General features: G+C 30.9%; 1 protein-coding gene across 1 annotated transcript; it reads right to left on the bottom strand.

The window, feature by feature from the left end:
* LOC109725325 lies at positions 5390-14141 on the bottom strand. The gene is made up of 7 exons (XM_020254479.1): positions 13948-14141; positions 11803-11902; positions 11268-11388; positions 9961-10082; positions 9725-9846; positions 8769-8928; positions 5390-5746 (listed from the first exon to the last, which is right to left on the bottom strand). The coding sequence occupies exons 1-7, from the start codon at positions 14075-14077 to the stop codon at positions 5551-5553; spliced, it is 951 nt and encodes a 316-aa protein (XP_020110068.1). The 5' UTR covers positions 14078-14141; the 3' UTR covers positions 5390-5550.

Here is a 16177-nt window from a genome sequence, read left to right as displayed (position 1 = left end):
AAGTAAACTATTACTTAATAAGGTGAATTGACTTTTTTATCCTTCTTTAATTAATAGTTGGAACTTTTAGAGGGACATAAAAAGATCATTTCACTTATAAAATAAATAGTGTTTTAACGATAATAAATCAGAGGAATATAATTAAAAATATTAGAACTTTTATACGAACAATATATGAAAGTTGAATTTTATAGAGATATATTTATACTTTACTATATTTGTAGGAATCTCTACAAAATAAATTCATTTTTAAATCAGGTATAAGTTATACTATTATTATAAAATAAAATGGTTATGATCAAGGACAAAAAGTTCCAAGTAATAATTGAGCTTTGGTATAAAAATGTGGACAACAACATTCCCATGTTGGAGGAAGCTTCTCTTGAGGACAAAGGAGTAGGAGATTTTTGAATTTCATGGTCTTAGATTTATTTATTATTGTTTTCTATGTCCATTTAATTTTTCAATTTTTGTACATAAATTAGCTATAAGCATTTATCTTTTCCAAGATTTCAACTTCCATATGCCATTTAGATTTGCTTGTAAAAAAATAAAAAAATAAAAAAAAATAAAGGAAAGAACATGAACAAGAAAATAAAAATCAATTTGATCATTGTGATTTAGCGCATTTTCAGTTTAGTACTCTGTGAGGCTATGAGTTGAAGTGTCTCACGTTGCTACTCGATGATTGTACTTTTATCTCGCTGTTAAGTAGGACACTAAATTGATATATTTTACAAATCAGAGGATGAATATATATAGTAATATAGGTTGGCAAAATACTATAATTTGCCATCCTATAATTTGTAAAATAAATTTACTATTATATTGTTTATAAATTGTATTACTTCAGTATCCTTCTTAGCGACAAGTTTTAATAACGAGATCAAGGAAAAACCACGAGATAGCAAAGTGAAACGTTTCAAATCACAGGAGACCAAACTAAAAATATGCTAAATCACATGAGGGCAATGTGACTCCCTAATAATCTTATATCGGATGAGAATAGAGTTGTGATTAAAAATTTAAGGACCATAGAATCTAATAATAATAATTAGGTTTAAACATATTGAATTGGTGGTTTGAATCCAACGAGTTATTGTTACTGGTGGTGGCTTGACTGCTTGCATCTTAATCTGTATTGCATGTGTACTATCTATAAGTCCGTATGCTCCGTTTAGTTCACTTGTAATCGCTCCTTCAATAAAGGAGCCAAACATGAGCTACTATGGGGCTCCAGTACTATAATCTCGTTTTTAATTTTAGGATGTTCAAATCAACTATCCACATCATTAAAACTGATCTAGGGTATTCAAAATTTTTAAAAATAAAATTTTATATTTTTTCGATATAGTTTACTTTATGGTCAAATTATTTCAAAATTATCAATTTTCAATAGCTACTATGAGGAATTTGTCGTTTAACTGTGTAGAAGAATCTGAACTGAACTTATTCAAATTTTGATAAAAAATACTTTAAACTATCTAGATCAAGATTAGCATCTTTGATCTTAAATTCAAAAGTTCTATCCTCAAATTTTAAAGATTGTTTAATTTTCACGATTCATTTTGGCACAGTTTATTTACTAAGTAAACATTATCGAAATAAATTAAAATTTTATTCGTAAAACCTTCATATATCTTAGATCATATTTAACGGTGTAGATCGTTGATTTGAACACCTTAAAATCGAAAACGAGATTATAGTATCAGAGTTTTGGTACTATACATAGTATAGTAGCCTCATTACATATGTATGTATGTATGTATGTATATTACTGATTTCAACTGTTTGTGTTTTAAGCCGATATCTTGTGAATTTTAATTTTTAGATTAAAGATTCTTATTTTCTAATTTTCTAATTTTCTTTCAACTTTCCACTCAGCAGAAATACTGACAATCTAACTTGTTCACGCGAGTAGGCTCGTGTTCAGTTTGTTAATAAAAAAACCAAACATCAGTTGAATTTTTAAGCTCGATATTTTAACAAACTCGCTCGTATTTGACTGGTTTAATAAATGAGCGAACACAAATCGCCCCGGCTCACTCGTGTTCGGCACATTGACAACCCTATTTGCATCTGCATACTGCAATTACACCTACGGAGGAAGTTGCTGCATTTTGATCCATGTCCAAATCGGATGTAGTTTAAGTTAATTGGAGCATAATTGGGCACATAAGTAAGGCTACCACCTACACACACCTTATAAATAAAAGGGATAATTTCATCAATACCCTTCTGAAAAATCATAATTTCATGAATAACCCTCTAAACTGAAAAATATCATCAATACCCCTCTTAAAATCAAAAATATTCACAGATGCCCTTTAGTTTAACTTTCCGTCAAGTGTTCATCCAATATTTTATAAATACCAATTTTACCCCTAGCAACAATTTAAACATGTAATTTAAGATTAATTATATGATCAATTTTTAACATTTGAATCACATAATAATTTAACATTATTTTTAAAATGTTACAATTAAAGATCTATAGTCTACTAAGTGTGATAGTTAAATCTTATTATGATTTTTCGCTTTTAAATTATACATAGTTATAATGCAATTTGCCCACACTAGAATGAACATTAACTATTTAAAGATTTATTTTTAAAAATTTTATTTAAATAACTCACATATTTCATGCTAAAAATATTTTGATATCAAAATTCTCGATATTAGAGTATTACTTATATGATTTGCTCAAACAAAAATTTTTTAATTGAAAATTTTATGAAAACCCTCTCATTTATAGTCCACTTCGACATGATCCTAACTCGGAAAAGTGTGAAATTTGATTTTCAGATAGTTTAAATGGTTTATATTATGTTTAACGGTATCGATTGTCAATTTGGAAGTTCTATCATTGAAAACAAATCATAGTAAAATAAGGTGTACTACCGATAGTATTATAACAAAACTCTCTATATATACACCCTCTCAACCTAAGTGTTTTCTTAAAAAAAATTTTAGCGCAATTGAGTGTTTTTTCCAAACAAAATTAAAAATTTTATCAAATTCATGTGAGGGATCTCAATTAAAAAACTTTTAACTAAGTAAAGTCAAAATAAAGAAAAACTGATAGTTCAAGGTCTCTTAATGTTAAAAAATAAAACTTAAAAGGGTCTAGTTCAAAATGATCTATAGGTGAGGGGTTTCTTTATTTTTTACTCACTAATAATTAGTTCTAGAGATGTTATTTTTAAAATTTAGAAGGGTACTTATAAAATTGCCCCTTAATTATTTGCTATCAAAACAACACCTAACATTTTTAGGGCTAAATTAGTCATTTTGTTACTTAACCTTTATTTAACCAAATTTTAACCATGGTTATAATAACAGCCGTTAGAAGAAAGGGTAGTTGTGAAAATTTTTTATATTTGAAGGGGTATATATGATATTTTCAATTTTGTAGGGGTATCTACGATATTTATATATTTGAGAGGGGTAGCAGTGAAATTGCCCCTAAATAAAATATATATATATATAAATTTCTATTGTTGGGGAATAATTTCACAATTCAAAGTATAGATAACCAAATCTACAATTGAGACTTTCAACAACAATCAACCAAATTAAAGATTTGTAGTTGCAGGGCTCTAAGCTACGTACCACCAAACAAACTTAAGATACAATACAACTGCATTTTCAACTATATGCATTTCTAATCAAACTTTTTCGTTTCTTATCTGCCATCCACGTAGCAGCTGCTTCATGAAGTAGAAAAGGTGACACAAAAACAGGGATTCAAGTGCCGTCCCGTGCCGTACGGCACTGGGCAATACGCACGGTGGTATTGGGGGGTCTCACAGAATGCGATACCAGTTGGGGTATCGTGGTACAGTATTGTACCGGCTGATTTTTTTTTTTCTATAAACATCTTTTTTTTTCACAAATTATTTTTTCAAAATTTATCGCATCACGAAGCTTTCGGTGAATCAGAACATAAAATCAAACTCTATAATCAAATTTCAAGGCAAATCTAACATAAAATCATATTTTTGGTGTTAGAAAATTAAAAATACCTATAAAATTAAAAGTTAAATTAAATCGATTGGTACTTAAATTTATTTAATTTATTTATTATGTAATTTGTTACTAAATTTTTATAAATATATCTAACAAATTTTTATAATCCACTACAACAATCTCCGTGAAATTAAACAATCATCTCTTTATAAAAAATGTAAATTTATATAATTATTGTACTTGTGAATTTTATTATTATTATATTTTAATTTCTATTCTCTATAAGAAATAGTTATACTTTATATATAAAAAAAACTTACGAGTACGTTAATTGATGAATATAGTAAACTATACATAACTAATATTCATAATTATTTGACTAAATATTTCAAAATAATATTATAAAAACTTATTGGGATAAAAAAAAAAAAATTAACATAAGCCAGTGTCAAAACGTGCTATTAGAAAGTCATGTGTATCTATCGGTATGCAACCGTGCCACTTGTTGGCACGGAAGCATGCCTGTATCGTATCGTGCCAGGCAAATAGCAGCATGACCCTGTGCCACGACACTTTGATCTTTGTAGAAAAGCCATGTCAAATAGGCACAACAAGCACAAGTCCAAGCCATGTCAAATAGGCACTACAAGCACAAGTCCAAATCCAACATAAACATAAGATGATTCAACAGCAACAGCTTGAGCATTCACAGAAACTGCTGGAAAATTATCATGGATAAACTACAAAAGAAGATGCTGCAGTGTATCATGTTTTCAAATCACTACCATGTGGTTTGTTTTGTATCACCAGATGCCCTAAGATTGCTATTCCAGTTCTTGGTAAGAATAAGATTGCTATTCCAGTTCCCAGTAAGAACCTCTCCATCAATCCCATTGAATTTCGGTTTCAATCTAGTTTGGTCCACACTAACAGATATTGATCATGCTCAGGTCGGTTTCGAGTTTTCATCAAAAAAACCAAATTCTAATAGATTCAGATCGAGTTTCGATCCAAATCCAGCCCAAAGCATGATCTAAACTCATTAGCATAGATTAATATCTAGCCTGTACCCAAATTCCAATTGAACTGATAAAGATCAGGTCATCGCACATGAGAGTAAGAACCTTGAAGCATCTAAGTGATACACTCACTCTAAACCATGGATGAATGTTAAAATATGAGGAAAAGTTCCTTGGTCAAGAGTCACTGGTTCAATCAGTGGGTCAATCATTGGTTGAACCAATGACTACTGACGCCGTAAATATTTAGTTATTATTTTTAATTTTATTATATAGAAAATTATTCAATTCATTGGCTTTTAAATCATTGGAAAAAATTATGCATGATTATTCAATGCAGCCAAGTAAATATTCATGTATTAGAGGGTCGGAGAAATGCTTAAAAATAGCCAATTACAAACGCATTCAAAAGATCCAGTCATTAAACTTACAAACAAAAGCAGATATACAACAACAACCTATTTACAAAATTAGTTTCTAGCATGCTCCGGTGTGTGGTAAATAGAAGTTATGGTTCCCAGTTACGTTGTGTAAAATGACTATTTAGTAAGTTGGAAAGAATTTACTGGGGTGAGCTCGAATTTCTTTCCTCTGGTATAGTAGTTGAAATTTCCTCTGGTGTCGTAGTTGAAATTTCCTCTGGTGTTGTAGTTGAAACTACAGTGTACTCGCAATTTAAGCTCTCGACCGTCCCCGCCTTGAAGCGCCTTTCTCTCACACTTATCCAGTAAACTCGCCACTGCTGAAGTAAACTGGTTCTGCATGAAACAGGAGAAATACGTTTTGCATTTTATTAAAGTTAAGAGGATAAAGATGATAGTATGATCCTTAAAAGGGATAAATACTAGCAAAGATCATCACATATAAAATAGTTTCTTTCAAGAATATATATATATATATATATATATATATATATAGTTGGGCTAGAATACTATTGATAGCAAAAGATCTTTTTTGCTGTCAAGTTTTTAGCCTTTAGATCAATTCTTTTCATCATTTCTAATCATTAGATTAAATATTATAATCCTGTGGGGACCACTCAATCCTAAGGGCCTGATATCATCCCAACCCTATAATTTTTCATCCAAGGGTTAAAAACTTGATAGCAAAAAGAACTTTTTGCTATCAATAGTATTGAGCATAGCTATATATATTATATATATATATTATATATATATTAAATCACGATATCTATGTATGAAAGGCATGCTCTCTTTTTCTCTCTTGTGAGGAATCACAAGTTCAGCATTTAAGAAATAATAAACTTGGATGCAAAAAACAAGCGTTTGTTCGGGCGATAAAACGGGGGTTAGGGGGTTAACCCCTTTTTATCCCCAAACGCTATCTTTTGGGGGTGGGTTTGTTAACCCACCCTTAACGGGTTATCCCGGGATAACCCTGTTAAGGGTGGGTTAACAAATCCCACCCCCCTAAAATTTGGGTGGATTAAGTTAATCCCACCCCAATTTAATTTTTAAATATAAATTTTAATTTTAATTTTAATTTATAAATTTTAAAATTTATAATTTGCAATCTTAAAATTAATATTAATATTTTTTAATTTTAAATTTTAAAATTTAAAATTTATTTTTTATTGTTTAATTTTAAATTTGACTTTTATATTTGAAATTTTAAAAATGTATAATTTGCAATCTTTAAATTAATATTTATTGTTTAAAATTTTAAAATTTACATTTTAAATTATTATTTTTATTATTTAATTTTAAATTTATATTTTTTAATTAAATTTTAAAATTTTAAATTCGAGATTTAAAAATAAATTTTAATTTTGAATTCTGTAATTTTGAAAGTTATCTATTTAAATTTGAAATTTGAAATATAAAATAAAAAATTTAAATTCAAATATAAAAATTGGGGCAAAATCAATATTTTCTATTTATAACAACCCACTATCTTTCTTATTCCACCTACTCCAACCAAACCCTATTTTTCTTATACCTGGACTAAACCCAATTCTCAACCAAACATAAAATTACTCTAACATCACCTTAACCCTGAACTTAATTCTCTATCCATGGAATAACTAGTTTTTACTTAACCCCGAACCAAACGGGTGGTTGGGGGATTAAGGGTGGAATAAAAGGTTTATTCCACCCTTATCCTCCAAACACAAAAAAAAAATTGGTGGGAATACTAATTCCCATCTTAACAGGCTATTCTAGGATAGCCGTTAAGGGGTAGGAACTACCCCAAGGTTGGAACAGTTGGAATAACCCAGCTTGTTCCACCCGTGACGAGAGAGAATTTTTAATTTATTATAAAATTTAAATTTTGAAAGTTCAAAAATTAAAATTTATAATTTTAAAAATTACAAAATTAAAAATTTAAAATTTAAATTGTTTAATTTTAAAATTTAAAATTTGATATTTTAAATTTTTTTATATTTAGAATTTGATATTTTGTATTTTTAAATTAAAATTTCATCTTAAATTTAAAGTTTAAAATTTAAAATTTTAATTTTTTAAAATTGTAAATTTGAGAATTTAAAATTTTAAAATTTAAAAGTGTATATTTTAAATTCTAAAATATAAATATAAAATATAAAAATTCAAATTCTAATATAAAGAAAGGGATAATATCATTATTTTTTATTTATAACTACCCAATTTAATTCTTGTTCTATCTTACCTAACCAAATGCTATTTTTTTTTATTTTCAGGAATAACCCAATTTTCATCCAAACGCAAAATTGATCTAATCCCTGCTTATACCTTAATTTATACCTATCTCTGGAATAGCCACTTTTTGCTTATCCCCGAATCAAATGATACCTAAGGAAGATCTCATCAGGTCACAGAGCTAAAGCAAGAGAAAGCATATGTATCAGCAATTACCAGTCCCTAGTTTAATCATTCCAACAAAACCTATTTGAAAGCATTTGCCCAACTTGATACAGTGGAAAGTGACACTCTTCAGAGGGTTTTTTAGTGCAATAGTCTCCTAAAATTTTATTATAAAAATAGACCTATTAAATTTTTATTTATAAATATGGTTCTATAAAAGCGGTAAATGGTTCACCGCTTTTAAAAACGGTGAACCATTCACTGCTTTTAAAAGCGGTGAACCATTCACCGCTTTCTTTCTTTTTCTCACTTCTTTTTATATTTCTACGATGATAAAAGCGGTGAATGGTTCACCGCTTTTATTCTTTTTCTCCTCCTAATGAGAAGTTATGAATGCGGTGAATGATTCACCGCATTTAGAGGTCTATTTTTATAATTATTTTTTTAAAAAAAACTATTTTTATAATTATAAAAATTAATAGGATTATTTATAAAAAAAAATTCCTCTTCAGAGATTTCCTCAACTGTAGGCCATTTTTGGAACAGGCCCCTCGAGTAATTTTATATTTGACTGACACCATCTAAGCTTTTGTTTGTTTTGATTCGAGTCATTTGACTAATTTCAATGAGCTAAATTAAACTTTGTCAATTTTAATGACTATACCGTTAAATGTAATAGCTTGGCCTGCTTTTCAGCTGACAAAACTGCAATATCTGTTAACAGCTACTGTCTGAGAGTTAAGGCAGGCATTATTTTGAAGCAATGCCCAGTTCAACAAACGAAAATGACAGATCAAAATGAGCAAAAGTTGCAGGGCTTATCGATCAACAAATTGTTGTAGGTCTTATTCAAAATGGTCTGTAGTTAAGGGGATCAGTATATCTTTTCACCTAATAGAAATTCTAGGGAATGAAATGTAAAGCCCATTTATATAGGGGTAACCGTATACAGAAAAAAAGAAGGAAAAAATCATACTTGTCTGGTTGGATAGTCCTCTTTGCAAGCATAAGCGTCAAGAAAACAGGAACCATTGCAGCGCATAGATGCTTAAGGGTATGCCCACTGACAATGTGATGAGTCCATTTGTAAATTGGTTTATCTGCAGCTTCTTCCACTTTGGCTAGTAGATAAAATCCTGTATTTAGGAGAATATGAGTTGTTTCTCAAAATATCCATAAAAAATTAGTATGAAAAGAAAACAGACAAACAAGAAAGAAATGTAAATATTGACTTATCTTACATCATAATAAAGTTTTCCTGTATTGCTTTTTACAGCTTTAGATTAAATTTCAATATGGTATTGTTCTTCAAAATATCTAAGCTATGCATCGCCTTTCTTTTACGTACAGTGAAATAGGCCTTGGAAGTTACAAAGGAGCATTTAAGCAATCCCTGTGTATGTGCATGCACAGATATCCCAGCCAATTACCATGTATGCCACTCTAATTTTCATCTATAGCAATCGAAAGTGAAGTTTCTTACAACAATGTGCATGCACATATGCACATACATATCTTTACCAACTGCCATGTATGCCACTCTGAATTTTCATCTATAACCGCCAAAAGTGCAGTCTCTTATAACAACAGGCCCACTTAATGTGCACACAATTAGTTGCGATTCGTTTACAACAGTAACACAGGTCTTTCAACAAAACATTTCTCAGAAAATGAATGTGCGCCTCACCTTTCTCTGTTCCTACTTCCTAGGCTATAGGAGTGCTTATAGCATGGCATGCCTTGCGCTTCCAATACTACAAGCTTCCAAAACTATAAATATGATGGCATAGTTAGGAATTAAGTTCCCAAAGGTTCCGAAAGGTCATATATAAAATTCAGATTTTGAAGGGATAAATATATAACTAAACAATTTTGCAAATGTGACAATGGAAAGATGTATCTAACGATCTTTCTAGTACAGAAAATACTAACCTGCTGCCCACAGCCAGTAGCTAGTATGAGTATACATCGGAGGAATTATAATAGCCATCACAGGTATAGCGATGCACGGAACAAACTGGATAAGTGCATATGGGCGGAGATCGTCAAAGAATCTGTAGAAAGGTAAGAGATTAATAGTGAACAAGCAACATATAGAAAAAGAAGGGTAAGAGCAGTGGGAGAATGAAAATGATGAGAGGGGGGAAAAGCATCATTAACATACTTGCCTCCAATATAAGATGCTTAAAATACCAGCCATTATGAGGGGTAGAATAGATGTTGCTCCGGTCTTCTCGTCGACCCTTTCGATGATGAAAATTGCCATGATTGATGTGAAAGCAATAGTCATCTATGTACAGAAAGATAAGAAATCAAGATTATAATGCGGCATTAGTCTAGAAATTTAATCCCAAAAAACAAAAATAATCAAATATAGAGTATAATTAACTATCATTTGAAATAATTATCAACAAAAAAAAATGAATTTCCAATCACATGCCGGTCCAAGTCAAATTTCTATTCGTGATTACCAAAATTGAACCAAGGACTTGATCAAAATCTTTCAATTTGATTGGTTCTAACCATATCATTAGAGATTTTTTTTTAGAAAAAAAAGAGAAGTTCTCTAGATCATTTTTTTGGTTAATTCAGGGGAGATTAGTCCAGTTTATTCCATTGACACCAATTTAGTATAACTTTTAACTCGTATAGAATTTTTATGAACACTGATTAAAAATGATGAAATATATCTTAATATAATTCAGAAAACCTGCCTATCAATACTGACTGAAAAAACCATTGTTGAATAAAGTTTATGAAAATGCTACCGACACACCTATATATAGGTGTAAATCTTACAACCCTTCCATCCTAGGATCAATAAACCCCAAAGAGTGTTTAGTATTAAAAAATAAAGTAGATAAGACAAGTGGAAAATAGTGGCTGTAGGACAAGTGGGGTGTAAAATTTACCCTTATTCTAGGGGTGTACAGCTAGCATTGCTCTAAAGTTTATCATGATAGAGAAGAATAACTAATCTGACAAACTAAAATCAAGATGTCCACAATAATAAGATTATTAAATGGAAGTACAGAAGCATATGGTGAAATTATAGGAGAATGAATCCAGTCTTAAGAAAGCATTTGCTAAAAATTCAATAAAACAGAAATTCTTATGAATATATTTAAATAAATAAGGATATGAACTCCCATCTTCATCCCGTAATCCTAGAAAAGAACATAAGATTACATGAAGAAACCGCAGAGAGTGTTTCTACTATGAAGACGAAGGTTTTGACTCAAATGTTGCAAGGTCCAGAAGTTCTTCATATTTATGTAATGGAACATAGTTTGTCTCATTAAAGTACACAGTTTACAAAATACCACACATATGCAACTAATTTCTGAAATGGGCTCCAGAGTTCACACAAGATGCATGAATCACATTAGAACATTGCATGGGCTCTTAATTAGTTAACAATCCACAAGGTAAAATTCAAAGTATAGTGTGGTTTAATTTTTTTGGAAAATCTCACAGGTAAGCGATCCCAGACAAGCCGAGCATCATCTGGCTTCAGATGGTAATAGGAAGAGCCAAAAGCGACAGCAGCCACACCAACAAAGAAACATATCCAACCCCATAGCTCGCCTTGGGAGCTGTAAGCAACCAAAAGAAGACCTTTTCAAGTCAAAATCTTTTGTTTTAAAATAAACGTACAAACATACAAGCCTTCTGCAAACTACAGTGCACAAATGTTGGACCTGAACTTTAAAGTTTTGATTCTACCACCTCACCTTTCCTTTTCTTTTTTTAACTTCAGAAATTACTATCAAGTTTGGATCTTAACATCTTCCATCAGAATGTAATAGAATATTATGTTAATTAACAACATATGCTGTAAGGTTACAGACTATTCTATTAAAAAAGATAAAATACAGATAACCTCTGGCTGCGAGGTAATTTAATCAACAGTACTATGAGCTTTGGGTAATAAAATCAAAATATTAAGTACAGGTCTTCACAGTTTTATTTATAATAAACAGCAAGAGGAAATAATATCGACTCACTACCTTAGCCTGAAGTAGTTTCCACGAAGGCAAAGTACAAGACCAACAAGGCCCACAAAAAAGAAAGGAATATTTGAAATGACATTTAGTGTATTAGGTATCCCTGCAAAAAGTAATAATTTCAAAATTGCATGATTTCATTATTCATTGCATTATAAAAAGTATAGGTAGCAGCAGATAGCAGCAGACAATCATTAATCTATGACGGAGCTAAATACATGCAGAAAAAATAAGAAAAATCATGAAAGAACAAAGTTAGGAAAATATAATATTGTAGCACTAAATGTTAGACATGTAATTCAATCAGCAAAAGAAAAATTACAAATGAAGCTTATAAACTTCTAGACTTTTCAAATTTCAACTATTGCAGTTGGCTTCTTCAAGAAACGAAGTGCACTTTGTGTAATTGGCATCAATATTCCTCATTAAATGATAATTTTGTAAGCTCAACTACATGGACAAACATATTATACCTAAGAAAGAGGTTGCAAATGAAAGAATAACAAGAGGGACGAGAAGAGTTAGCCATCAAGAACCGAAAATTTTGACAATTTTTATTCTTTTCAGATACTATGTACCAAAAGGGAGATGATTTAAGACCAGTTTGGATGACCAAATCCTACAGATACCTCCAAAAACCAAGGGTTTCTTTCAAAAATTTGATTAGAGTAGAATGAAGGAAAGTTGCAAATGCTCAAAAAGAGCTTGTCAAAATTTTCAATAACTTAAGAACTCTCTCTAGGATATTTAAACTGTCCAAATGAGATAATGACTAGCACCAAAAACCATCCCAATTTCACTGTATTTCTCTTTCTGCTCCTTTAAGAGTTGGAAACTCCAAATGAAGTTCTCACCTTTTGATAACTCACCAACCTTCATTACCTAATTCTGACACCTGAACAAACCATAAGCTGATCAGTAGGTAATGAGCTGAGGAATATTTCATGTTCCCTTTTTTGTATCTTTTGACCAATGATATTCAAGGGAAATGTCCCAGACCCCACCAATTAAAAGAGTGTTCATCTCCATAAGGCTAAGTTTACAATTCATGATTCAATTCAATTTTGCACTGAACTTTTCCAATTTTTCTCTTTTTTCTTCTGGAGGGGCATGGGATCTCAAAAACTCAAAATTTGAGTAAATGAGCATCCAATAACATTAAAACAGAGGGCTGAAAGCAAATCATTTTTTTTTACTATAACGAAGGCTATTAAGCTTTAATGATTCAAATATTTTCATATTTAATTACACAAATTAAGCATCCATACCTATCCCTAAGGCACATGCCAAGGCATATATGCACACCCCAACAAACCTAAGACACTGTATAAATCATTTAACTTTCAATTAACACCAAACAAAATAAAATGCTAAATATAAGGCAAATTGAGAGCCCCAAACTCTGATAAATTGCTATGGACAAGCTCCTATGCCTTCTCCGGCCGCATAATGATCAAAGAGTTGTATTAGGTCATCTAAGAGTTATCAAAGTTCGCACAGATCACTTATAATAGGCTCAAGAATATGAGCTAGAATATATTGAATTGATACTACAAAAAGATCAACAAGTCATTCTAAGTAAAAGGATCAGCCTCCATATTCGGAATCATGCGAAGCATTAAGGTGATACTGCACATAATCCCCTAAATTATAGGGGAAATATGGTCCCTCAACTAATTTTCTTTTGACAAACTCGGCCCCCTTTCCCCAACTGATCCACTTGATGTATGTTATCTCCAACAATTAACTCCGAGGTTTTGTTCAATCAAATACTAATCCTGTATAAATTATAGGGGAAATATGGTCCCTCAACTAATTTTCTTTTGACAAACTCGGCCCCCTTTCCCCAACTGATCCACTTGATGTATGTTATCTCCATCAATTAACTCCGAGGTTTTGTTCAATCAAATACTAATCCTGTAAAATTTAACTATTTCGAACACATTTCGACAGATGGAACTGCAGATCACAGTAACCGCTACAGATTTCGTTAGATCATCAATCCAACATACGAAAAATAACTCAAATCAAAACAACTAGGGTCTCCATACATTTTTACACGCATCGATGCGTTGCAAACCCTAGAAACAGGAATGGAAAACCTAGAGAACGACGAGGAGAACGAGGCTAGGGTTTGTGTATCGATACCGAAGAAGAGCTCCCGCTGATCGGCGAAGTCGTGGTACTCCTCGGATTGCGGGATCGCCGGGGTCACGATCATGAGCACCACGAACGCCACGATCGCCGCTCCCCACGCGATCACCTTCGCCCTCCCCATCGCCACTCTCTCCCCCTCTCCTCTCCTCTCCTCTCTCTCTCTCTCTCTCTCCAAATGCAAAACACAGTAAAATGGGAGGAAGAATTAAAAAAAAAAAAAAAAGGAAATTTATTAGTGTATACGTGTAGACCAGACGCCGCACTTGTCAGTTGTCACTCCGTTAGAGGCGGTTTGGTTTCTCAAAAAAAAAAAAAAAAAAAAAAAAAAAAAGTCAAAAACAATTCTTAAAAAAATTCTTTTTGGGAAAGACTCCTGAGCTATCCTAAAAAAAAAAATATTTTTTACAACTAATCCTATCTATTTTTATAATTATAAAAATAATTTTCTTAAACAAATAATTATAAAAATAGACTTTTAAATACGGTGAATCATTCACCGCATTCATAACTTCTATTTAGCAATAGAAAAATAATAAAAACGGTAAATCATTCACCGCTTTTAGAAAACTACCTCTGCAAATAAAGTTTTAACAGATTTATTTTTAAAATAAAATTTTAGAAAGGGACTATTGAACTAAAAACCCCCTGAAAAAACCTTTATACTTCATAGCATTATCAATAATAAAATTTTAAATTCTTATGCATTTTAAGGCAGCGTCTGGTTCGGGAGCAAAAGGGGATAAGTCTGTGTTTCCCCTTTTGTTCCCAAACGCGGTATTTAGTACTCGAGAACAGTAGTACTTGAATTTTTGAAATAAATTGATATAAGGGTAGAATTGTTGTTCCACTTTTTTTCCTGAAACAAGCTTGTTTCAAGGTGGAACAAGATAAATTAAAGTCTAAATTTAATTTTAATTATGGTATTAATCATTAATTAATCTAATTAATATATTTAAATTATTATTTATTGCTTAAATAATAAATTAATTAATTAATTATAATTAATTTTTAATAATTTAATGTATTTATCCATAAACTAATATTTATATTGATCAACCATTAACATTTCTATTAATCTAATTAATTCTTTTTACTAGTTATCTAGCTAAAATAATTTACTAACTAATTAAAAAGTTAAATTATTTTTTATATTTAATTAAGTAATTAATATATATTTTCATTATCTTATACAATATTCATAGCTAATAAATTTATTAATTTATTAAATTATTTTTAAGTAATATTTTGATATTAATTACTTAGATAAAATAATTTTAATTTAAAATTATAATTCTTGTTCTTCTTATTCCAATCTAACCATCCAAACACTATTTACATTATTCCTAGTAACAACTCAATTTTCATCCAAATGTAAAATTGGTCTAGTTCCTACTTATACTTAAACTTATATTTATTTCTGAAATAAGCAGTTCTTATTTATACCCAAACCAAATGCAACCACTCAAATAAATAATATACAAAATATGATGTGCTTTTCTTAAAATCTTCTTCAAAATCTCCAGTTTATTATACTCACACAATCTACCTTGAAATCGTAAGACACTATACTGAAGTCCGCACCAAAATCCTTCGCACGCCCATTCTCGATATTGGACCGCTTCCTTTGGAGGTTCAAATCCGATATTTCTTCTCTTATTGACTCTTTCCAACAAAATCAGTTGCATTATGAGTATTATGAGTTTCGCCTCGATGAGGCATCGCGTGCAACAACTGCAACTCATATTGCCGCATCTTCTCTTGTAGTGGCGTTTGGATCGTTAACATTGCAAGATTCTCCACTGACTTTTAATTTAGTACATCTGCTATCATATTTGCCTTTCCGGGATTATATAAGATGATGACGCTGTAATCCTTTAGCAACTCTAACTGTCTGCATTGCTTCAGATTCAATTCCTTTTAAGTGAACAACTACTTGACACTATTGTGTTCCGGTGTAGATCTTGCCTTTCTGGGATGATATAGGATGATGACGTTGTAATTCTTTAGCAACTTCAATTGTCTGCGCTGCTTCGAATTCAACTCCTTTTAAGTGAACAAGTATTTGACATTATTATTTTCCATGTAGATCTCACAATGCTCGCCATATAAATAATGCCGCCACAACTTCAAAGTAAAAGTCGCGGCAACCAATTCTAGGTTATAGGTAGGGTAATTCTTTCATAGCTCTTCAACTGTGACATCCCAATAGTCTCACATCGGA

Source organism: Ananas comosus, linkage group 20, assembly GCF_001540865.1.
Source record: "Ananas comosus cultivar F153 linkage group 20, ASM154086v1, whole genome shotgun sequence".
Lineage (NCBI taxonomy): Eukaryota > Viridiplantae > Streptophyta > Magnoliopsida > Poales > Bromeliaceae > Ananas > Ananas comosus.
This window is presented reverse-complemented; position numbering and strand designations above follow the sequence as displayed.